The sequence below is a fragment of the Pseudonaja textilis genome, chromosome Z (assembly GCF_049901715.1).
Source record: "Pseudonaja textilis isolate UNSWEBS1 chromosome Z, rPseTex1.2, whole genome shotgun sequence".
Lineage (NCBI taxonomy): Eukaryota > Metazoa > Chordata > Lepidosauria > Squamata > Elapidae > Pseudonaja > Pseudonaja textilis.
Window position 1 is genome coordinate 133728627 of NC_142008.1, and position 23699 is coordinate 133752325.

The 23699-nt window shown below is 38.5% G+C and overlaps 2 protein-coding genes across 2 annotated transcripts in view; one reads left to right on the forward strand and one right to left on the reverse strand.

Annotated features, from left to right (window-relative positions):
* The window catches only part of PLEKHA4 (pleckstrin homology domain containing A4), a 71626-nt gene extending 57569 nt beyond the window's left edge, over positions 1-14057 (reverse strand). The window contains exon 1 of the mRNA XM_087918163.1: positions 13973-14057. The gene's annotated coding sequence lies outside the window, so the exon portion shown is untranslated. The remainder of the gene's footprint in view (positions 1-13972) is intronic.
* Positions 12343-22390, forward strand: PPP1R15A (protein phosphatase 1 regulatory subunit 15A). Its single transcript, XM_026712078.2, has 3 exons — positions 12343-12576; positions 16233-17712; positions 20903-22390. Exons 1-3 carry the CDS (start codon positions 12539-12541, stop codon positions 21188-21190), a joined length of 1806 nt encoding a protein of 601 aa, XP_026567863.1. The 5' UTR covers positions 12343-12538; the 3' UTR covers positions 21191-22390.
* The last annotated feature ends 1309 nt before the right edge of the window (positions 22391-23699 follow it).

Here is a 23699-nt window from a genome sequence, read left to right on the forward strand (position 1 = left end):
TCAGACTGGAAACCTTCCTCTTAGGAATCATCAAAGATAGATTACCGAAAGAAGTAAAATACTTATTATTACACATTATAACAGCCACCAGAATAGCCTTTGCGCAAGTATGGAAAACCCCAAATACATCCAAATGAAGAACTAATAACACATAAAATAACAGAAAGTGCTGAGATGAACATGCTAACAATGAAACTGAAAGAAAAAGATGACTCTGAATTCTTTTCAATTTGGAACAATTGGTACAAATGGTTAACAAACAGAACTAAGAAGTGAGACAAAAACCCTAACTGAATAACCCTTAAGAAAGTAAAGCAAAATTTTGTAAATTATATAAAAATATAAGAATAGTAATCATAGTTAAAGCTATTTTTAATATTAGACAAATGTAATATAATGTATTATGATATTTAAACCAAAAACCTGTATAGATGCCAAGAATGCTGTTGATACCATGATGTTTTATGATGTAACAAAAGAAAATCAATAAAAATATACCCCCTCCAAAAAAGATATGAAAAGCAAAACAAGCTGTTTATGGAAAGTTCAAAGTAATCTTCTCTGATCTGCTGGGTTCCAGATGCATTAATATTATAGCTTCCAATTATTTCTGTGAATCATAGCCCTCATATGAAAGACAAAGAATGACTCTGACCAATTGTGAGTAAAAGCACACATAAGGAAAGAACACACACTTTTATGCTGTAATAACAGTGGCAAAATGTAGCCATTTTTTTCCCATTGTTCCATTTGCAGATAGTCATCTACTCATTTATCTTTCCCTGAGGAAGGTTGAAGCACAACATAATCTACAGGGCTACTGTGAAGAATATTCCAAGTACTTGGTGGATAAGTCTGCTTGGAATTGGTCTGGGCAAGCCCTATAATCTGATCACCTATTAAAACTATGCCCTTCCTAGCTAATGAAGTCCACCTGGGAGATGATCTGTGGTTGGGTCCTTATGGTAGTGTCATCATTCTTAAGGGAAGAGATAGCTTTGCCTGCCTTGAAGTAGCAGCAGTACACTGCTTCTTCGAAAAGCCATTGCTGGGCTCAACAGTTCTGGAAAATTTCTCTCCAGTCTCTAACTTCATTTTTAGAAGATTTTTATAAGATTTTTTTGAAAAGGTTATTGGGCTTTGTGGCTTCAGAGACTCCTGGAGGAAATACATTGTCAAGACCTTTTTCAGTCAGATTTCAGATTGGGAGATAGTATGGAGACTCTGTTATTTGCTCTTGTTGATGACCTCTGGTGCAGCCTGGATGAAAGCTGCCCTGGTCTTCTTGATATCTCAGCAGCTTTTGATAGCATCTATCATGGTATCCCTCTGGATGGTGTACTTGGATTAGGAATAGGGAGCATAGTGCAGTGGTCATTCTCCTTTTGCTGTGGTTGGTTCCACTCAATGTTGGCAGGAAGGTGCAGGGGAAAGATTGAGCCCGTAAAGCAAGATCATCCATTAGTTGGAGATCAGAATTCTGGGAGTTGAAGTCCACAGATCACAAAGGGGCCATATTTGTACGCCCTTGCGATAAACCATGCAAGAACTGGCTTGCAGAAGGGAACAAGCACAACAAACCACCCTAGCAAGTTTCTCAGGACCTGCAAATGCCTCTTCACCACATCCCCCTAAAAAAGATTGCATGGCAAAATACACTGCTGGTCACATTTCCTGTATGCCTGTGGAATCTTGTCTCATCGGCCAATATCCTGTGATTAGCGAAGCACAGCAAGTACGTGTGGACTTGTTTGGTTGAAGTTTCATTGAATGTTTCTTTCTTTAGGATGGCTTCTCCAAATGGCAGCTTTCCAGTTCAGTTTCTTTCTTTCCTTTGCATGCATATGGTGCTTTTTGGTTAGAGAAATAGTGGTTCTCTGAATTTCAGAAAGTGATAATCGGATGTATGGCTTAGTTCCATATTTTGACATTTATCAGACTTGACTTCGGAGCCCACACATTTTGTCCTTGATGTGACTCTTTTACCATGCAATGATTTTATAATCCAATACAATTTATAGGGGTGGGGTCATAGCTACATTCACACTTTGTACTAAATCTTTCTCAGCTTAATCATAATTTACTCAATATATTTAAATGTAAGTTCCTATAACACAGCAAACCAATCAAACAACTTTGTGGAGCATTGCAGTATTATTCCCCAAAATTGATAAAGGGATACTGATGTATCAAGGGCAGAGATTTATTCAAATTATTCCACTGAATATCATTCAAATGCACAAAATTCACCCCAAAATTCACCTTCCAGACTGACCATTGAAGTCTCACTAGGAGGATTGTCAGTCTAGAAAAATCTGGTCTAATTCCTAGTTCTGGTGAATCATCATCTAGAGCAGTATTTCTCAACCTAGCAACTTTAAGATGCACAGGCTTCAACTCCCAAAATCCCCCAGCCAGTATGTTGGCTGGGGAATTCTGGGAGTTTAAATCTATGCATCTTAAAGTTGCTTAGATTGAGAAACACTGATGCCCAGGAGTGCTCAGATTAGGAACATAAACATCCCTCCAAACAAGGAAGTTAATATGCATATCTGCTTCTAGAACAGTCCTTGTAATAGTGTCTTCCACCAACAACTCACTTTTTTGCGATCTCTGGCAATACAATCCTGGGCAGAATTCACAGAATTATTGTTCTGCTGACCTCAGTGCCTCTTGCTTCAAGCTAAGTACACATAGGGTTACAGATTGAGTTCTGCTGTTGAAAAAGACCATCAGGTTCTACTTCTGATCTGCTAATCCTTTGTTATCCTCCTAATCTTGTTTTTTTAAACTCTATCCCGTTCTGGTATCTCATTTCGCCCTCATTTTTACCCTCATGTATCACCAAGCAGCAGGATACTTCAACTGATGTTTTTGCTTCCACCTGCTCCACACAGTTATGCATAAGATTGTTTCATAGTGTCCTCAGTTTGTTCTCATTTGCAAACACATAGATATAAATTAGTATCAGATTTAGCCAAATATTTTTATTTCATTTAATTCAATTTAGGCACTGCCTGATTCCAAACTGATTTTGGATGGCTCACAATATACGGGCAATCCTCCAGTTACAACAGTTAATTTAGTTCATTCAGAGTTACAACGGCACCGAAAAAGGTGACTTACAACTGTTTTTCACACTTATGACTGTTGCGGCATCCCCCGTGGCCACAATCAAAATTCAAAATTGGCAACTGATTTCTATTTATGACAGTTGCAGTGTCCATGGGACAAGCAAAATTAATGGGGAAACATGATTCACTTAACAACTGCATAGATTCATTTAACAAGAGTGGCAAGGAAGATTGTAAAAGGCGGCAAAATAACTTAATAACTTTCCTGCTTAGCAACAGAAATTTTGTTGTGGTTGTAAATTGAGGACCACCTGTAATAAACCATAAAAAGTGCCATCTTAGACCAACACTTAATTGAGGAATCACCAATGACGCTTCCAACAACAAGGCAAGCCACTAGTATATAGAGCAAACTGCATTCTCTTCTAGCCCTGATAAGGTTATCTAGTTGGGTAATGAAAGGTCTGCAAGAAAACAATCAATGCTAGAGAATACCAAGGACCCCACAGTTCAACAATGAGCTACAAATATTCTCTTTGATTGATGCCAAAAAATTTACAAAAGATAATAAGATGGGATCAAGTTGCTCCCCCCCCAAAAATGAAAGCTCCACATCCGAAAGGAAACTTCATCCAAGACCTGGGAGAACAAGCAGGCTTCACACAATACCACAAGGGTACCATACTACATTTAGGGAATTTTAGGGAAGATCTCATTCTAAATGGCAGCGCCATGAGGGAAGGCATGCTCCTGTATCCCAAGGAAGGAACCAACTCTGTCAGCATCTACCAGTCAATATACTCCTTGGGTCATGATTCCAGAGATTCTCCCTTATGAGTTTAACAATGATGAGCTTCTAATGTACTGGAAAGGTTCTTAAAAATTCAGGGAGATATTCAGAAAGGCCTTGTTGAATATAGAATGCAGTCAGACATCAGGGATTGACCACAGGAAATCTTTGATGACTTTTCTATTATGTCATACAATGTTTTATGATAATTTTTATTATAAAATGTGTCTTAAAATTTGTAAAACTTCCACAGCCCCCAGATTTTGGACATATTCTATAAGTTAACTCATTTGAGATATATTGCTCCAAAATGTTTTGTCCCATAATGCACCATTTTTCCCAGTTAAAGGTTACAGATATGACGAGTTTTAATAGTATAGGTAGTGCTTGACTTACAATAGTTCATTTAATGACTGTTCGAAGTTACGATATCACTGATAAAAGTTACTTATGACTGTTTTGCACACAACCGTTGCAGCATCACCATGATCATACGATCAAAATGCAGACATTTGGCAACTGAATCAATTTAATGATGGCTGCAGTGATCATGTGGTCTTCTTTTTTGACTTTTTGACAAGCAAAGTCAATGGGGAAGCCAGATTCACTTAACAACCACGTTACAAACTTAACAACTTCAGGGATTCACTTATCAGGTGGCAAGAAAAGTCACAAAATGGAGCAAAACTCACTTAACAAATGCCCCGTTTAACAACTGAAATTTTGGGCTCAGTTATGATCATCAGTCAAGGACTACCTGTGTATAATAAAACAGCACCTTGAATAGCACCTGGAAACAAATGGGCAATCAATACAGCTTGGGAAAAAGAGGTTCATAACCATCATGCCTATGACCCTTTCTTCTGGATATGTTGAGGTTTCTGATTTTATTTCCCAAGAGAAGCTTTCTGTAAAGCACATTGCACTAGTTGAGCCTTGAAATTACTAGGTTATGAGGTTCAAAGGCCCACCCAATTCAGTAAGGGAAACACCCCTTTCCATAGGTATACCCCTACTTAGAATATTCGCACTGGTTTCAGTGGGATAAACGAATTGGTTAAATTGCCAGTTCAACTGTATTTAGTTCACAAAATGAAAACAGGTTGGAGAGAATAAAGAAAAGAGAAAATAAAACTAGAAAGTGACGTATTCCTTCCTCATCTGTTTATGTACACAGGCAGCCCACAACTTAGTTTCTTTAGTGACTGTTCAAAGTTACAACAGCAATGAAAAATGTGACTTACAACCATTTTTCATACTTAACGACATTTGCATGATCGTGTGATTGAAATTTAAGATGCTTGGCAACTAATTCATATTTACAAGGGTTCCTATGTCCTGAGGTCATAGGATCACGTTTTTGCCACCTTTTGACAAGCAGAGTCAATGGGGAAACCAAATTCATTAATAATCAGATTATTATTCTGTATCTTTATTATTAAAACATTATTATTAACATCCATAGGGCAATAGGAGACCCATGTGCTGCAACACTAAGGTAGCTTTAATAAATGCAGAATTATCTTAAAATGCCATCGAAAAGGTTTATTTCTTTTTTTTAGAATTTTAAAATTAAGTTTATTTAAGTTTCATATATTTAAAACATTTAAAAAGAAACAAACATATAAACAAATATATATACATATATACATTTTGCAGCAGGCATTGAGCATTGGTTACATTTTTCTTTTCTTTCTTTTACCCCATAACATTGACGTGAACTACCTTGTTACAATGCCTTCCTCGTTCTTTTAATGTTTTAATTTCACAGAATACTTTATAATTAAACGCATGTCCTTCATAATTTCATACCTTATTCAGTTATCAAATGTTACTTTTTCTTTAACCATTCATACCAACAGTTCCAAACTTTGTAGTATTCGCTATCTTTGTTGTTTTTTAGTAATTTGGTTAGGCTGTCCATCTCTGCACACTTGTGAATTTTTTTAATGACCATCTTCTCTGAAGGGACAATAGACAATTTCCAATTGTGAGCAATAATCAGATTAATAACTTGTCAACTGCAGTGAGTGCCTTAACAACTCTGGCAAGAAAAGTTGTAAAATGGGGCAAAACTCACTCAACAAATGCCTCATTTAGCAACAGAAATTTTGGGCTCAATTATGGTATAGAACAGTGGTGGCTAACCTTTTTGGGCTCCTGTGCCAAAAATTGTGTGTGCGCTGGCGCTTGTGCACTCGTGTGCCAGCACCCAGAAGGCAATGCATACCCTACTACGCCCTTGCGCATGCTTGTGCAACCCCCCGCCCCCGCTTTACCTGCACTGCACCTCATAGCTGATTTTGGGCTGTTTTGAGGCCGTTTTTGGCCTCCCAGAGGCTTGAAAAAAGCCTCTGCAGGCTGAATAGGCCAATTTCATCACTTCTGGTATTAATAGGAAGTGACAAAACAGTCCTATTTGGCCTGCAAAGGCTTTTTTCAAGCCTCTGGAAGGTCAAAAAAGGCCTCAAACCAGCTGAAAATTAGTTGGGAGGCACGTGCATGTGCAGTGAGGTAGGTTTGCCTGTGGCTCGCTTGCTGGCACAAATGGCTCTGTGTGCCATCTGTGGCATGCGTGCCATAGGTTCAGCATCATGGGTATAGAATAATTAATTCTCTCTGTTCTGTCTTGATCAGATCCTACCCAGAAGATTATATCCAGGTCTGGACCCTGCATTTTAGGATGAACACAGAGAAATTGAAGTATGGGAAATAATGTTTAAGGAAACATTGGAGGCATTGTGTATATTTAACCTGGAGAAGGGAAGACTGCAGGATATAAAGGTTTTTACAAACCACAAGGGTGCTGAAATGGACACAGGTGGTATGAGATAATTGTGCAAATGATACCTATTAGGTACTTTTGCAGCATTTCATGTCATGACTTGAGGCAAGTACATTATCCATGTTATTTGGATGACGTACTGCGTGTTGTTGCATGCTCTTAGTATAGAAAAAATGCCTTTAATATTTTTAAAATCCTAAAAGACATTACAGACACCAGAATTTTGGTGTTTATATTTAAAGGATTGCAGCTAAAGGAGCAATTGAGGGTCAGAATGGTTTAAAAAAAGCAAAGAATAGTAATAAGAATAATTTGTGTGGCAAGGCTTACTTATTTCTTGAGCTTTAATTGCTTGCTAGGAATGCCAAGTATTTAGAGCTAATAATCTTGGCTTTACAAGAATGAAGGAATCTAGGAATATGTTAATTTTATTTCTGCATCCAATGATGGCAGACAGAATTATTTTAGAAAGAAGACAAATAAGCAAGGAGAAGTATTGTTCCTTTGCATAGATATAGCAAAGAAGAAGGAAAAAATACATACAGAAGTAATCACCTTTTCATCACGACAAGTATAAATAATTTTAATACCTTACCACCTTCTCTTAAAATACAATAAACAGTCTTTTCATCCCATACTTCATCTCTCACCTATAAACAGATCCTTAAAATCTTGTCATTCAGTCAGCAAAAGTCCGTTAAGAATTACTAGAAATAAATCATATCTATTTTAACTTTGAACAAATACACTAAAACCATATTTTTTCCTTTGACTTTTAAAACTGTTGATCTTTAATCCCTTCAAATAATGTCCTAGAACTTGTTTTCATTTTCTTTGTCCCTTCTAATAAAATCTTTCAGAACTTTAACAGATGTCCTTTGTATGTCCAATTTAGAACAAAGTCCTTCTTTTGATTTGCCATTTGAATATTTATTTATTTATTTAAGTCTATCTTTGTTACTTTATAATTTTTCCTCCCCCTATATTCCTCCACAATAACAACAACCTTGTGAAGTGGACTGAGTAGGTTGGGCTGAGAGAAAAAAATGACTTGTTTTTCATTATTAAAGCATCTTCTGGTATATCCAGTCTAACAACTTTCTCCATGTCATTCTTCTTCTTAAATCCATTTTTAAACCCACATACAGATTAGTCTCAGTCTTGTCCAAAAAAACATGGTCGTCTTCAATACTCTATTTTAAAAATAGTCTACCAATAATGGTAGACACTTTTAAGATTAATTTCCATTGGTCACCAATATTTTACAATACATCCAATGTTAAAATATTTTGCTCCATTTTGCATTGGTAAGTCCAATTTAAGTGCACTTTTCCTCTAATTGTAATCTTTAATTTCTGCTAGTTCCCTGTATTGTCCGATTTTCAAATTCTCATTTTACCATGTTTTAATAGTTTAAAGCAAAAGTATGTTCCTAGAAAAAAGAGCCTTTAATTTTTTATATATTTTTTTATTAATTTCAAAATTCCATCTAGATCCTTAGTCCAAATATAAATTTCCAAAATCAATATTTTAATCATCTTTTTTTTGTTTATCCCAAAAGAGGTATTTTGGGGCCATAAATGTTTCGTTTCTAAATTCACTAAGGTTTAAAGGAATCTCAGCCAGTGCATGTTATAAAAGTGATTGTCTTAATAGTTGAAAAGCAATGAATAAGTTTCCTAAAGTGATTAAGAAATGAATCTTGGCAATACAGGTACTTATGATCACAATTGAGCCCAAAATTTCTGTTGCTAAGAGACATTTGTTAAGTGAACTTTGCCCCATTTTATGACATTCTTTGCCACAGTTGTTAAGTGAATTACTACAGTTGTTCAGTTAGTAACATGGTTGTTAAGTGAACTAGCTTCCCCTTGACTTTACTTGTCAGCAAGTTGCAAAAGGGGATCATGTGACTCTGGGAAACTTCAACCGTCATAAATGTGAATCAGTCGCCAAGTGCCTGAATTTTGATCATGGGGATCAAACCATGGGGATGCTGCAAAGGTTGTAAGTGTGAAAAACAATCATAAGTCCCCTTTTTCAGTGCCATTGTAACATCAAGCAGTCACTACTAAATGAACCGTTGTAAGTCAAGGACTATCTGTACTTTATGTCCATAAGTTTACATTGCTGCTGGGATCTTGATGAAAGCAAGCAAAGTCAATTGGGGAAGGCAGATTCACAACCACATGATTCACTTAACAAGTGTAGTGAGTGGCTTAACAACTGTGGCAAAAAAAAAGTCATAAAATGAGGCAAAAGAACAGAGGTGGTATTCAGCAGGTTCTGACCAGTTCTGGAGAACCGGTAGTGGAAATTTTGAGTAGTTCAGAGAATCGGCAAATACCACCTCTGACTGGCCCCTGGCCCCATCTATTCTCTGCCTCCCGAGTCCCAGCTAATCGGCTGGGTCTTCTTTGGTTGCCCTGCACAGGAGAATGGAGCTGGAAAGCAGGTCAGTGGGGTGGGGAGGGAATGGGGATTTTGTAGTAACCTTCCCCTGCCACACCCACCAAGCCACGCCCACAGAACTGGTAGTAAAAAAATTTGAATCCCACCACTGCAAAATAAACTCATTTAACACCTGCTTGTCTATCAAATGTTGGGCTCAGTTGTGGTCATAAATCGAAGTGTGAAAAATAGTCATGTCACCTTTTTTCAGTACCATTGTAACTTTGAATGATCACTCCACACAAGCAAAGTACCAGCAAAGGAAGGAAAAAAAACTCCAGAGATGTTCCTGAGACAGGAAGTCTAGTCCTGCCAAGAATGTAATAAGGGTTAATAGAGAGGCAGTTTCTGTAAGCAACACCAGAATGTTTCCTTCCTGCCTTCCTTAGAGGATTAGGCCAGTAATTTCTTCTAACAACTGGTTCTCCGAATTGCTTAGAATATTAACAACCTGCTTAGAATATTAACAACCGGTTCTAGTGAATAGGTGCAAACCTGTAGAATCCCACCTCTGCCTGGGACATGTACAGTATATTTGCCTTCATTCATAAGTTGGAGAAGACTGATACATAGACTGTGAATTTGGCTTGTTTTGCAGAGGTAAACCAGAAGAATGTAAAATGATGCATTTCTAGAAGAGGTGACATTTAATATCAAGGATACAGTAGCACAGTAGTAGTGAACTGCTCAAAGGTTGTTAACAATAAGTTTTAAAGCTGAGCAGCCATACTTTCTATTTTAGAAATGAATGTAGTCAGAGTCTATTATGCAAGAAAACCTTATGAACTCCTCGTGTCCTTTTCTTGTTGCACTTCATTACAACATGAATATTAGTGTTTGTGTGCGTGGGGGGTGGTATTTATGATTGTGTTTGTGTATGCATAATACAACCATGGCAATTTTAAGATGTGTGGACTTCAACTCCCAGAATTCCTTAGCCAGCCATGCTTAAAATTCACACATATTAAAGTTGCTATGGTGCCATAGTATGTATAAAATTTATCTCTCTCCTCCAAAATACCCTTTATTTCCTGTCTTGCTTACCAAATGGGAAAGAACTTTGAAAAAAAAGGTTAATAAAAGTTTTTTCTTTACTTTGCTTCTATTCTTATTGTAGATTTGTGTGCATTTGAACAGGACAAAGGTCCCATGTTTTTTGTCCCATGTAAAATATCTGTGGCCATATCAAAGGTAGGAAGACCAGGTTATAGACTTTTCTATTTGTAGTTCTATTTGTAGTCCTTTTGACTCCGTTTACTGTTTTCTTTGCTATTTTGATACAACATCAAGTTAAAAGACAGCAAAAGAATTGCATTCTTTCATAAATGCCCATTGTCCATTTGCCTACTATAGCCTCCTGATTAAAGGCGGAAGCAGGAAAGAATTACAGTATAGTCCTCGACTTACAACCGCATTTGAGCCCAAAATTTCTGCTGTTGCTGCTATGTGAAACATTTGTTAAGTACATATTGCCCCATTTTATGTCCTTTCTTGCCACAATTGTTAAGTGAATCACTGCAGTTGTTAAGTTAGTAATGTGATTGTTATATGCATCTGGCTTTCCCATTTGCTTGTAAAAAGGTATCAAAACGTGATGATATGACCTCAGGACACTGCAACTGTCATAAATATGAGTCAGTTGCCAATTATCTTAATTTTGATCATGTGACCACGGGGATGCTACAATGGCCATGTGAAAAATGGTCATGTCCCTTTTTCAGTGCCGTTGTAATTTTGAAGGGTCACTAAATGAACTGTTGTAAGTGAAGGAATACCTGACCAGGAGCAGCTATGGTGAGTTGTTGAAAAAAAGGCAGGACAAAATGTTGGTAAATAAATCCACACACAGGTGATGAAATAACCTTTATATTTTTCAGACCCCAAACTCCTTGTTAGCTGCAGCTCTTCCCTCCGCAAACAAGAAATCCAATTTAATATGAGTTATAATAATAGTAGACTAGAACTGAAAGGGACTTTGGAGGTCTTCTAGTCCAACCCCCTACTCAAGCAGGAGACCATTTCAGAGAGGTGTCTGTTTAATCTTAACAACCTCCAGAGATGAAGCACCTACAACTTCTGAAGGCAAACTTTTCTATTGGTTGATTGTCCTCACTGTTAGGAAGTTTCTCCTTAATTTCAGATTGCTTCTTCCCTTGATTAGTTTTCATCCATTGCTTCTTGTGCTTTGGAAAATAAGTTCACCCCTCCTCTTTGTGGCAGCCCCTCAATTACTGGAATACTGTTATCATGTCCCCCCTAATCTTTCTTTTTTCTAGACTACCCAATTCTTGCAACCATTCATCCTATGTTTTAGTCTCTAGGCCTTTAATCATCTTAGCTGCTCTTCTTTGCACTTTATCTAAAGTCTAAATAATATTGATCCAAAGGTGCTTTTTCAAGAGGCAACTGGACTTTCTTGGCTTTCTTTGAAGACATTTCACTACTCATCCAAGAAGCTGTCTTCAAAGGAAACCAAGAAAGTCTAGTTGCCTCTTGAAAAAGCACCTTTGCGATCTGGATACAACAGAATAGAATTTTTCATTGGCCAAGTATGATTGGACACACAAGGAATTTGTCTTGGTGCAAACGCTCTCAGTGTACAGAAAAGAAAAGATACATACATCAAGAGTCAAGAATCATCAGGTACAACACTTAATGATAGTCATAGAGTACAATAAGCAAATCATACTAGGAAGCAGTCAATAAAAATCATAAGGATACAAGTGACATACAGTCATAAGTGGGAGGGAAGGGGTGATAAGGAGTGATGAGAAGACTAACAGTAGTAGCGCAGTAGGATGACTGAGAATCTCTCTAGCCCAAGGGTCTTCAAACTTGGCAAGTTTAAGACTTGTGGACCAACTTCCAGAATTCCTGAGCTAACATGACTGGAGGAGGAATTTTGGGAGTTGAAGTCCACAAGTCTTAAAGCTGTCGAGTTTAAAGACCCCTGCCTTAGAGTCTCTCAACATTATTCTCTTAATGGCGGTGGCTGATTTTAAAATAAAGTGAGTTTTTCCAAGTAACGTATTTTAAATTCCAGAAACGAAAATAGAAAGCATTCAGTAAAATTCCAACTCCCCACCCTTCCGCCCCTCTTACCCCCGCCCCCACCCCGCCGTCAGCCACAAAAACATTCCCCTGACGTCACCACTTCCTTCGCGCGCCCCTCCCCCTTGCAGAGCCGTCACGTCTTTCTCCTACTGAGGCTCTGGCCACGCCCCCTGTCCTAACGTCACAGTGCGGTGACGTTATCCTTGCGGAACGAGTCTATATAAAGTGCCTGCGGGTTTCGCTTTCCTCTGAAACATTCTATTCTAATCTGCACAGAAAGAGCAAAGGTCATTCTCGATAGGGCGAAATGGTTCGTACAGAGAAGAGCTGCTGTTTTGCAAAGCCTACCATGAGGCCGCTTGTTCGTGTTTATCCTGCGGATACATGTTGGAGCGAGTTTGTTTCTGGCTAAAAATCCAGAGGTAAGAGGGTTAAAAATTATTAGACCTTTTTCCTCCCCTGGGGATGGAGGGGTGGGAGACCCCAAAATGCTGCCCCCTAAGGTATTGGCCTCTTAGTCTCCTGGACCTCTTGGCCTATTAGGAGGCCGGCTCACCCGGTCGCTCTCCTGCTTATACCCGGCAAATGCGTGTTTCCAGGCTGGCTCCCCGCCTCCCCACCCCGTGTGTTCTGTTTCTCACGTGCTTAAGGCACTTCCCGGAGGAAACGCCTGTTTTCAGAAAAGCCCTGGTTCTCCGAACTCGGGCCAGGTGTCCCGGTTTGGCATTATGATAGCCTTGCCACCTCCGCCCTCTCGGTTGCCTTCCCAGGCATCCACCCAAACGACCCACCCTTTTTAATTGTTGGTAATCTTCCCTCTCGCTTCGTGCGGTTCTTGGAACTGTTTTTCCCCTCTGTTGGCACAAGCGTGGTGTCTCCTTTCCTCGGTTCTGGACCCCGGCCCAAAGCCCTAGATGTTCTTGGGTTTTGCTTCTCCGGCCCTCCCAACCCCCAACTGTAAAGTGCTGTCGCTTTTGCTCTGATCCTTCAAAATATCATTGCTATGTCATTCTCTTCTCTGACTTGTGCGTCCCGCAAGGTTAATCTTTCAAGTTTTTTTCTGTGGTTCTCCAAAGTCTAGGATGGCTTCTCCAACCTGGTGCCCTCCAGAATGGTTAGTTAAGACTCCTCATCCAAAGAATATTCCAGGTTGTTTTTGTTTTGTTTTGTTTTTGCTATAGAGTAGGGATTTTTATGGACTCTTGAGCAGAGGTCTCCAAACTTGGCAACTTTAAGACTTGTGGACTTCAGCTCCCAGAATTCTCCAGCCAGCATAGCTTGAAGTCTACAAGTCTTAAAGTTGCCCAGTTTTGGGAGGCCTGCTTTTGAGTCTCTCTCTCCCTTCCCTCCCCTTTCTCTGTCTCTCTCTCCCTTCCCTCCCCTTTCTCTGTCACGGACCCTCAAAATAGTCCGCCTCCTCTTCCTGACTCAGCTTCCAATTTCATCACCACCCCCTTGCTGGCCTTCCAGTGCTACTGCTTGTGGTCCACCAAATACTTCTTAGGAAACACTCATTACTCTCCTCTTTCAGAAGGAACCAGATATCCTCAGGAAAAGCCACCTTGCAATTCTCTTCCCTCTTTCCATAATATTCCTCTACATTCCATGACGATCTTCCCACTTCTTGTCCTAGAGAACCCAAGCTGTTTGCACTGATAACTTCTGATCATTCAAATCAACCATCAAGAAGAATTCTAGTCCACAATCATTTACAAACTTTTCTGCTCTTTTGTAATGCGTGTCGCTTCTCATACATTGATGATTCCCTTTGTAAATATATTCCCTTCCCCCCCTCCTCTTCCCACTTCCAGATCTAACCTGTTGTGGGTCGGAAGGGTTGTATCTCCTCCTCTCTCCTCGGCAGCTGCACGCTCAGCATCTGAACTGTGTGTGTGTATGTGTGCGCGCGTCCCCCCTTTCTTCTTCCGGACTGGGGTGTTGCCAGCGTTCCAGGGGCACTTGCTTCAACTTGTCTGGGGCGCACCCTGAATTCAGCCTACACACCTCAACTGGTGACACCTTCCCTAAGAAAGCTGGGAGGTGAACTGCCCTACAGGTAGGGGGCAGAAGGTATTGTGCTGGAATTTGGGAGCAAGGCAAGAACGTGGTCTTCCAGCCTTTTCCCTTCTCCATGCCTTCACTTGCCAGCTCTTGTTCCCGAAAGCTTATTCTGAGTTTGGCCTTTGCTGAAAAAAGTGGATTAGCAAAGGAACAAGGATGCCCTGGAAGGGAATTGTTCCACTTTGATTTTCCAAAGAATGCTGGTGTTGTGATTTTCCAAATGCCAGAACCTGTTCTCTTTCAGGTTTTATTGGAGGTTTTTAAACAAGAGATTGTACAGCCGTTTGTCTGAAATGATATAGGGTTTCCTTCCTGAGTTGGACTGGAAGATCTCCAGGGTCTTTTCCAACTCTGTTACTCTGGCTTTGTTGTTCAGCTTTTGAATCTGATACCAGAAGCATGACTTAGTATAAAGCAAGCATTGTTTTCCCTCTGAATAAATAAATATTCTTGCAGACTTTGCAGTAAAAGAATATCATGCATTTTTTATCATATTAAAAATTCGTGCCAGAATGCCAGGTTTTTTTTTCTTAAAATGTTTTAACCAAAACAGTTTAAGAAAGATGGTGGAAAACTTGTTTTTCAGATGTTCTTGAATAGCAATGTCCAGAAATCTTGGCTACAGCTGAAGGGTGCTGGGAGTTATAGATCAAAATATCTAGAATTAAATATAGTCCTCAATTTTTGGTATTTTTTGCCAGAAATTAGCAAAAAAAAAAAGTCACAAATTGCAATCATCTGCCAGACTGCTGCAACAGGTTGTAAATGTGACTTGGTTACTAAGGTCCATGCTTGCAGTCACAGAGATGGTATGACAGTCATAACTGTGACAACAGATCATGAGTCACTTTTTCCAAGCCTATCATTAAATGAATGCTTATAAGGTGAGTTACTTGTGACTTGATTTTCAATCACAGCATGACCCCTTTGCTTACTAGGTTTGCATAAAATCTTTAGAAAATGTGTATTTTTTAACAGACTAGTATAATTACTTATCTTAATTAGTATTTCCATGTTTTTTTAAAAATTGCTTCATTCTTCTCATTTTTATTGTTTCCTGCATAAAAATAAAAAATACTACTAAAGTGTTTGATAGTTTAGTGTGTGTGTGTGTGTGTGTGTAGTACAACCATAGCAACTTTAAAGATGTGTGGATTTCAACGCCCAAAATTCCTCAGCCAGCCATGCTTAAAATCCACACATCTTAAAGTTGTCATGGTTTCCTGCATAAAAATAAACTATTATAGTAAAATGCTTAGTAGAACTATATGTGAATAGTGGAGTTCAATCCTAAAGAGCTATATTGTTAAAAAAAGGTTTAGATAGCAGAGGATGGAAAAGAGCTCCATATGAGACAAAGGACAGTGCTAGACAATGTACTGATGTAACCTCGTGTAAAATACAGCTAGTCCTCAACCATTTAGTGACCACTTGAAGTTACAACGTTACTGTAAAAAGTGATTTATGACTGCTTTTCACCTTTATGACTTGCAGCATCCCTGTGGTCACATAATCAAAATTTGGGCGCTTGGCAACTGGCATGTATATATGATAGTTGTGCTATGATTTGATGGCTTATTGTACCCTATGACTATCATTAAGTGTTGTACCTGATGATTCTTGACTTGACAAATGTATCTTTTATGTACACTGAGAGCATTTGCATAAAGTCCTTGTGTGTCCAATCACAGTTGGCCAATAAAGAATTATATTCTGTTCTATTCTGGGGGTCATCTGTAACCTTTCCGGCTGGCCTCCGACAAGTAAAGTCAATGCTGAAAGTCATATTCACTTAACAGCCAATTTGATTCACTTAACAGCTACAGCGATTCACTTAACTGTGGCAAAAATAATGGTAAAATGGGGCACAACTCATTTAACTGTCTTGTTTGGCCACAGAAATGTTGGCCTCATACAGTCATAACTCAAGGACTTGTAGTTTATTACGGTTCAAGAATCTTGAGTTTCAACTTGCATATTCTTTCTCTAAATTCCATCATTGATTGCTTCTTTTCAGATTTAAAATGCCTCCGTGTACTGTGGCCAGCCAATTCACCTCACCCTTTAAACCCCCAAACATTCTTGTCAATAGTTGCTATCCCTTTGGACCTGGAATGGCGAAACTCCCACCTCCTGTACCAGTCAGCTCCACCCCTGCTGGCACATTTCCAGTTCTTCAACATATGTTCAAGCTCACTATGGTCTGGTTGCGAAGATTTTTATACTTTTGGAAACCTTTCCTTACAAACCTGGTAAAGGCTGTGTTGATGGGCATTGCCAGAAGGGCATTGCCCATCTTAGAGAAGATGAAATACTTAAAGAAGGCCAGAGAACTTAAAAGAAATGAAAACTACACTGAGAAGATGATGGAGGAAGACAACTGTCAAGAACATTATTCTCTGAAGAGTCATATAAACTATCTTTTGGAGGGAAGCTTGGTTACAGATGACTCTCTTGGGGAAGACATTGAACAAGTTTTGATTCATTCAAGCAGCATTGCAGTGAATAACATACATTTGGAAGAGGAAGGGATTTCTGAGCTGTGTTTAATTAATCCTACGATAGTATTTGATTTGATAAATAATTGGCAAGCTTCTTCAGGAAAAGACATAGAATGTGTGACTATAAAAAGTTCTGAGCATGACTCCCCAAAGTTGTTGGAAGATACTTACAATCCTGAAATCTTTAAAGAAGAGTTGGACCTCTCTGGGTGTTTGAAAAATAGTTTGAACTGCTTAAATCCTATTGGACAATTAAATTTTAATAAGTGCTTTGATCAAATTTTGGAAACCACCATGGTTCCCCAGGAACTGGAGAAGAACACTAAATCTAACCAAGATCCTCTGATATGTGGAAAACAAAACTTAATATGTTCACTTGGTTCTTCAAATGATGAGGAACAGCCAGAAATGAAGCAAAAGAATGGAAAGAATGAAGATACATTCAACATGGAATCCTCTACCAACCCCAATAGCTTCCAAAGTTCCCTGGTACTTTCCTTATTCTACAGTCCAGTAGAAGATGAAGAAGATGACAACGATGACAGTTCAGAAGACTGGTGGAGTGAGGATGGGATGGAAGAGAGTAGTAAGACCCAAACTTGCTCTGATGGCAATAATTCAGGCGACACAGAAAATTATCAGGAAGTAGAAGAGGAGGACTCTGTACAGCAGATTGTTTTTGAGAATCTCTGTGGAGTTCTATCCATGAACAGTGATCTCTCCCACCCACTTTGCTTTTCCAAACCCGTTCAGGACCTCACAGACTTTGCTTCACCAAAGCCCAAGAACCATCAAGAAACTATTGTCTTTTCTAGTCAGACAAAAACCAGTTCTAAACTTGAAGAATCATGTAATCTACCAAAGCAGCCATTGCCCAAAGACCAAAAAGTTGAAAGAAATCAAGAGACCTACCTATGTTGCCAACCAAGTGCCAGGAAAAACACTTCTCTCCCTGCAGAAGAAGGTTCACAGCAGGAAATCCAAGTGAAAAAGAAGGTGAGAGTCCTAAAATACTTATGTGTGCTTTCTGAATGTGTTTGGAATGAGGATTTTCTAAATCCACCTTTGTTTTATTTTTTTTTGTTTTTTGTGTCTCCTTAATTAGGAGCCATGAACACTTGTATTTCTGCTCTTGGCCATGACTGATTGAAATTTAGACTTGCCCACATGATTATGTTTGAGAAAATGTTTATGCTTTTTTAAACTATTTTCACCAGGATGATGAAGAATAGAGATGATACATAGTGGTGTTGAGCTATTGTTTTTGAAGCAGTACAATAGTGAGCAAAGTTGCATCAGTTGAATTTCTTGCAGAGATTAAAAGTGGGGATTTTTGCTCCATTTATTTATATAATATGCCGACTGACTCTTGGTTATCTTGGGTGGTTTACAAAACGTGAAAAACAAAACAAGCAAACAACATAAAAGTAAAAAAAAGAGTCAAAATAGCAAAAATAACCCAGATGGGAACAAAGAAAAGGAAGAAAAAGGGTTTTTTAATCCTAGTTGCCCAAAGTCTGGGTGAAAAATCAGTTTTTTGGGGGTCCATCGAAACACCAGTTGGGTGTGGGCCACTTGGATCTTGGGGCAAACCTCATTATAGAGAACAATTAGATACAGAAGGCATGCTACTGGGGTCTCAACAGACAACACTGTTTAACAGGAGAAACCTGGAGCACAGGAACCCTGTCAGACCAGATCAGCCAGAAAGATACCATAGGACAGGGGTCTCCAAACTTGGCAACTTTAAGACTTGTGGACTTCAGCTTACAGAATTCCTCAGCCAGCTTTCCTTTGCTGGCTGAGGAATTGAAGTCCACAAGTCTTAAAGTTGCCAAGGTTGGAGGCCCCTGCTATAGGTTACAGATAACCTCTCAAATAAACCAGGTCCCAGGCTGTATGGTCCATTTTATTGGAAATAAATATAGGTACTCCTCGACTTACGACCACAATTGAGCCCAAAATTTCCATTGCTAGGTGAGACATTTGTTAAGTAAGTGTAGCCCCATTTTATGACTTTTCTTGCCACATCTGTTAAGTGAATCACTGCAGCTGTTAGGTTAGTAACCTGGTTATTAAGGGAATCTGGTTTCCCCACTGACTTTGCTTGTCAGAAGGTCGCAAAAGGGGACCCCATGACCTTCGGACAAGGCATCAGTCATAAATATGAATCAGTTGTCAAGCATCTGAACTTTGATCACATGTTCATGAGGATGCTGCAACAGTTGTAAGTTTGAAAAACGGTCATAAGTCACTTTTTTCAGTGCTGTTGTAACTTTGAACGGTCACTAAATGAATTGTTGTAAGTGGAGGATTCCCTGTACAGTAGTCATGAAAGTATTGTGTATTTTATCAGCCAGAGGCAAAAATATTTTATTGAAGAGGTGTTAGGATTAGACTGTTGGAGGACTCTCTTCAAAGAACATGTTGAAGAATGAAGGGCTGAATGTCTTAGGAAGCAAAGGTAAAGTGTTTTATCATTCACAAAATGCCATTCCCATTCAGTAATTTCAGGCAATTCAGCTCCAATTGAGTGCGCTTCTGTGGAAAGGCAAATAGGAAGAAGATTCATGTAATGTGACATGATTAATTTACAGTCACCAGATCAGTGCCTGAACTGGGAAGCAATGGAGTTCATCTTTTTTTTGTTTAATTGTCCCTGACTATGAATCACAAGTCTGTTACAAAGAAAATACATGATGTAAGATTAGGACATTTCCCAGTCAAGCAGACTCATTTCCCTACCTCTCTTTAAGAGATTGCCTATTATAAATAAAAAATGAAGGTTCCTGGCTATGTTTTCTACTTCGTTTTTGCCTTACTTAGCACTTCTGCACAAGTCCACAGACACAAATTCTGTCCTTATTTAACGACCCTAAATGCACAAACCCTTGAAGAAGAGCATGAAAAATAGCAAGCACACAAGCCCGACAGTTTTATTTGAACTTGGGCTGGCCCTCTGTTTTTAAATAATTTTTGAAAGGTGGAGATTGTGAGTGGGAAATAGCCTCGCTTTCATTAAGGCAAAAGTTAAAAAGACATTCAAGTTCAACCACCCTTATATACTGACATGGTGAGGGATTAACTTGGGTGTTGATCGTGAATTATGGTAGTGAACCCTGTGGGGATTCCTGGGTGTTGGAGGCCAGTAGCTACCTTTTAGCTCACCAGATTTCATGTGTCTGTTGTGAGAGTGAAATTATTTGATTTGCACTGCACCCAGAAGAAAAATGGAATATAGTCTAATCTCAGATTATTGCAGGGATAAAATGAAATGAAAAGGCTGAGAAGAAATAGTGTCAGAACTGTTGGGAAACCACCTAAAATGATTCAAAGGAACAAATGTCTTTTTTTTATTTCCCTCTTTTCTTATAAAGCATCAGGGGAACATACAAAGTATTTTTGCTTTCTCTTGTATCCTTATACAGTCCTGTGAAATAGTTGGGGTGAGAAATGATTAGCCTAAAGTCACCTTGTGAATTTGACCATTAAAGGTGGTTTGGAACTCGAGTTTCCACAAATCTCAATCCAACAACTATGTACATAAATCTAAAGAACAAATTCTAGTTAAAAGATGGAAGGAGACCATCAAGCAAGGAGAATAACATTAAAGGAGAATATGCCTGAAGGATCTGACTTTCCTTATACTACTTGGAGGACCCTGAATAAGTTTGCAAGTTGGGAGTGCCTAAATGTAAAACCAGTATGATGAAGTGGGAAGTTCTTGGCAGATAACCATGTGAATATGGAGAGACCCAGAGCCCTGCCCTGCCCATCTGCTGGAGAAGAAGAAAAGTAGGAGAAGAAAAAAAGAGAAGAGGAAGCTAGGAAAGAAGAAACCACAAGAAAAACATTAGTTTAGACCTGAATTAGATTTAAAGTCAGTTGGTATGGTGGTTAAGGTGCTTGGCTAGAAACCAGGAGGTTGTGAGTTCTAGTTCTGCTTTAGGCATGAAAGCTGGCTGGATGACTTCGGGCAAATCACTCTCTCAGCCCAACTCACCTCACTGGGTTATCATTGTAGAGAAAATAAGAGAAAATTTGTGCAGGCTAGATAAAAATCTAATAAATATGATAAAGAGTGTGTGGTATAATATAATAGAATTTTGTACTTGATTTAGAGCAACAAGCACCCGCCTGGAAATACCAGCCTAATTAGCTCACATCTTCTTTCCTTCATCCTTAGGTCCGATTTTCCCCAGTGGTCACTGTCCACTCACTAGTAGTCTGGGATTACGCCTCTCGGGCTGCCCGTCGGGGCCCATGGGAGGAAATGGCTCGTGATCGCTGCCGCTTTCACCGAAGAATCACTCAAATGGCAGCCATCTTGGAGCCTTGCTTCACGGAGGATCATCGGAACAAAGTTTGGAAGAAGATCCATGGGGTTTCCAAATCTGTTCTGGAAGAAGCCGCTGACAACATTCCCCTTGGTTCCAGTTCCACCAGAAAAGAGGAATTGGGATTCCAGAGTTAGGAATGAAAAGCCTCTTTCAGATAAAAATAACAACTGACTGACACATAGAAGTTGAGGATTCTGGGGGAATTCTGGTCTGGGTTTTCCATCACTAAAAGAAGAACATCATTGCTTTTGCTCTTCTTCTGTTTGGTATTTTAAAGGGTGGTGTGAATTAGAACCTCATTGTTCATAAGTTTCAAGCAATTTCAAACTGGTGACTGGTGATATAGTGTAGTAAGGTTGAGTCTGGGCTAAAACATTATGGATGAGATAAGAATGTGGTTGAGTATATGAAGGAGTAACATGAGTAAAAATATCAAGGCATTTGTTTTCTGAATAAATACAATACTAGGTGGCTGCTACTACGACTACTACTACCTCTTTTGATTGGGAAAGTCGTGAAATTTCAATAATTTTGTTTATACACTGACGTGCACATTTACTTATTAAGATTAAACAAAATGTACATTTAAAATGCAGCAGCCAATACTGTAAGATACTTTTCTTCTCCTCTCTCTCCCTCATTACTACACTTAATGACAAGCAATAATTTACTATTCATGTCTGAGTTCCAAAATATTTTAAGTGCTTAAGCCAAGATAAGCCAATTCAACGTTAAATTCTATATTGTAGTTCCATTTCACAGGCATTATTTGGGCTCCATCCTATATGGAAGCCTTCGGAATCTTTTGGGTCATAAGTCCCATGATTCCCAGTCAACCTTGCTTGTTATGGAATTTGGAGTTGGCCGTTTTATCAGAGGGGCAGCTTGAAGTTTATTGGGAAAGAACTATAGCTAAACATACAGTTGAAAAGATCAACCAAGGCTGTCTCAGTTTTCTTTACCTCCATGGTCTGATTTTATAGCTAAGCTTTTTCATATGTACCAATCACAGGGCAAGAATCTGGATCCAAAATTTGACAATTTATATTTTGTATATTTTAGCTACTTTTTCTAACCAGGAGTTAGTTTCCTTGCTTGTATATTTGCAAAGTCTCTGCTAGTTTATATATATTTATAGTTAAAGAAAAATGTTTTTAAGAGATATGTATTAATAGATATTAAATTATTCCTTTGAAGTCCCTTGTTATGTCTTAACTATTATAATTGATTATTGAATTGTAACAATTATAATTATTAAAGAATGTATGCCTTTGATGTTTTTTGATATTTGTAATAACAGTGATTAAAAATACAAGCCATTTGGCGTCAAAAAACCTAGCCACATCTATGTTATTTTCTCTAATGTTTTGGAAAACACACAAGCAGGATATGAGCAGAATGTCCTTATAGTCCCTAGCACCTGTTATAAACTATGTCACACATAAGAATGATTGATACCTTTATTCTTCAGGAATCTGGTAGTTCCATCTTTAAAAGACTATTTCCCAGTTTTTCCATTCTATAAAAAACATAATTGCCATTAAAAGTTTTGTACATTATCACATCAGCTAACAATTGATAATAATGATGCTCTCTTAAGAATCATGGCAGATATGATTCTGCTAGGAGGGTCAATGGAACCCCAAAAATTCCAGTTTCCTCCGTGTCCTTTAAGAAAAATACCATATCATCAGCAAAAGTTTGTACTTTATATTCATCTTTTCTAATTGTAACCCCTTTAATTTCTTTGTTTCTTCTAATATTTGTCAGTAAGTTTTCTACTGTGAGGATAAAGAGTAGGGGTGACAATGGACATCCCTGCCTTCTTTATTAATCTTAAATGTTTCTGTTTTGTCTCCATTTAATATTACACTAGCAATCTGGGTCGAATAAATTGCTGAAATCATCTTAGTAAATTTATCACCAAAATCCATGTCTTTTAGTTGCTTTGTAGTAAACTGCCAATTAACATTATCAAATGCTTCTTGTGCATCCAGGAAAACCAGTGCTGTTTGCTTTCCAGGGTGTGCCTCATAATATTCTAATACATTCATTACCATTCTGGTATTATTTATAATTTGTCTATTCGGCAAAAATCCATTGTAATTCTGTCTATAATTTGGTTTAATATTCCTTTAAGTCTTTCTGCCATTATGGTCATAAATATCTTATAATCAACATTTAGTAATGATATGGGCCTGTAGTTTTGAATTTGTTGGTGGTTTGAATCCTCTTTTGGAATTAATGTTATGTATGTTTCTTCCCACGATTTAGTTAAGTTCGCTGTCATTGAAGCCTCATTATATAATTCTAACAGTTGTATTTCTGATTTTTCTTGAAGTGTCTTGTATAGCTCCCCCAGGAGACCATCTGGTCCTGGTGTCTTATTATTTTTTTGCTTCTGAATCGCCTCTTAAAGTTCCCTTTGCGTTATTTCTTTATTCATCACTTCCTCGCTTTCTTTTGGGATTGTAGCTAGCTCTTTCCCTTTTAAATATTGTTGAATATTCTTTTCTATTATGTCCTCCCGCCTATACAGTTCCTCAAAGAAAGTTTTAGCGGTATGTTTTTTCTTTTCCATTTGACGCTGTAAAATACCATTAGCATTTTTCAACTGTTGGATTGATCTTTCCTTTCTTTCTT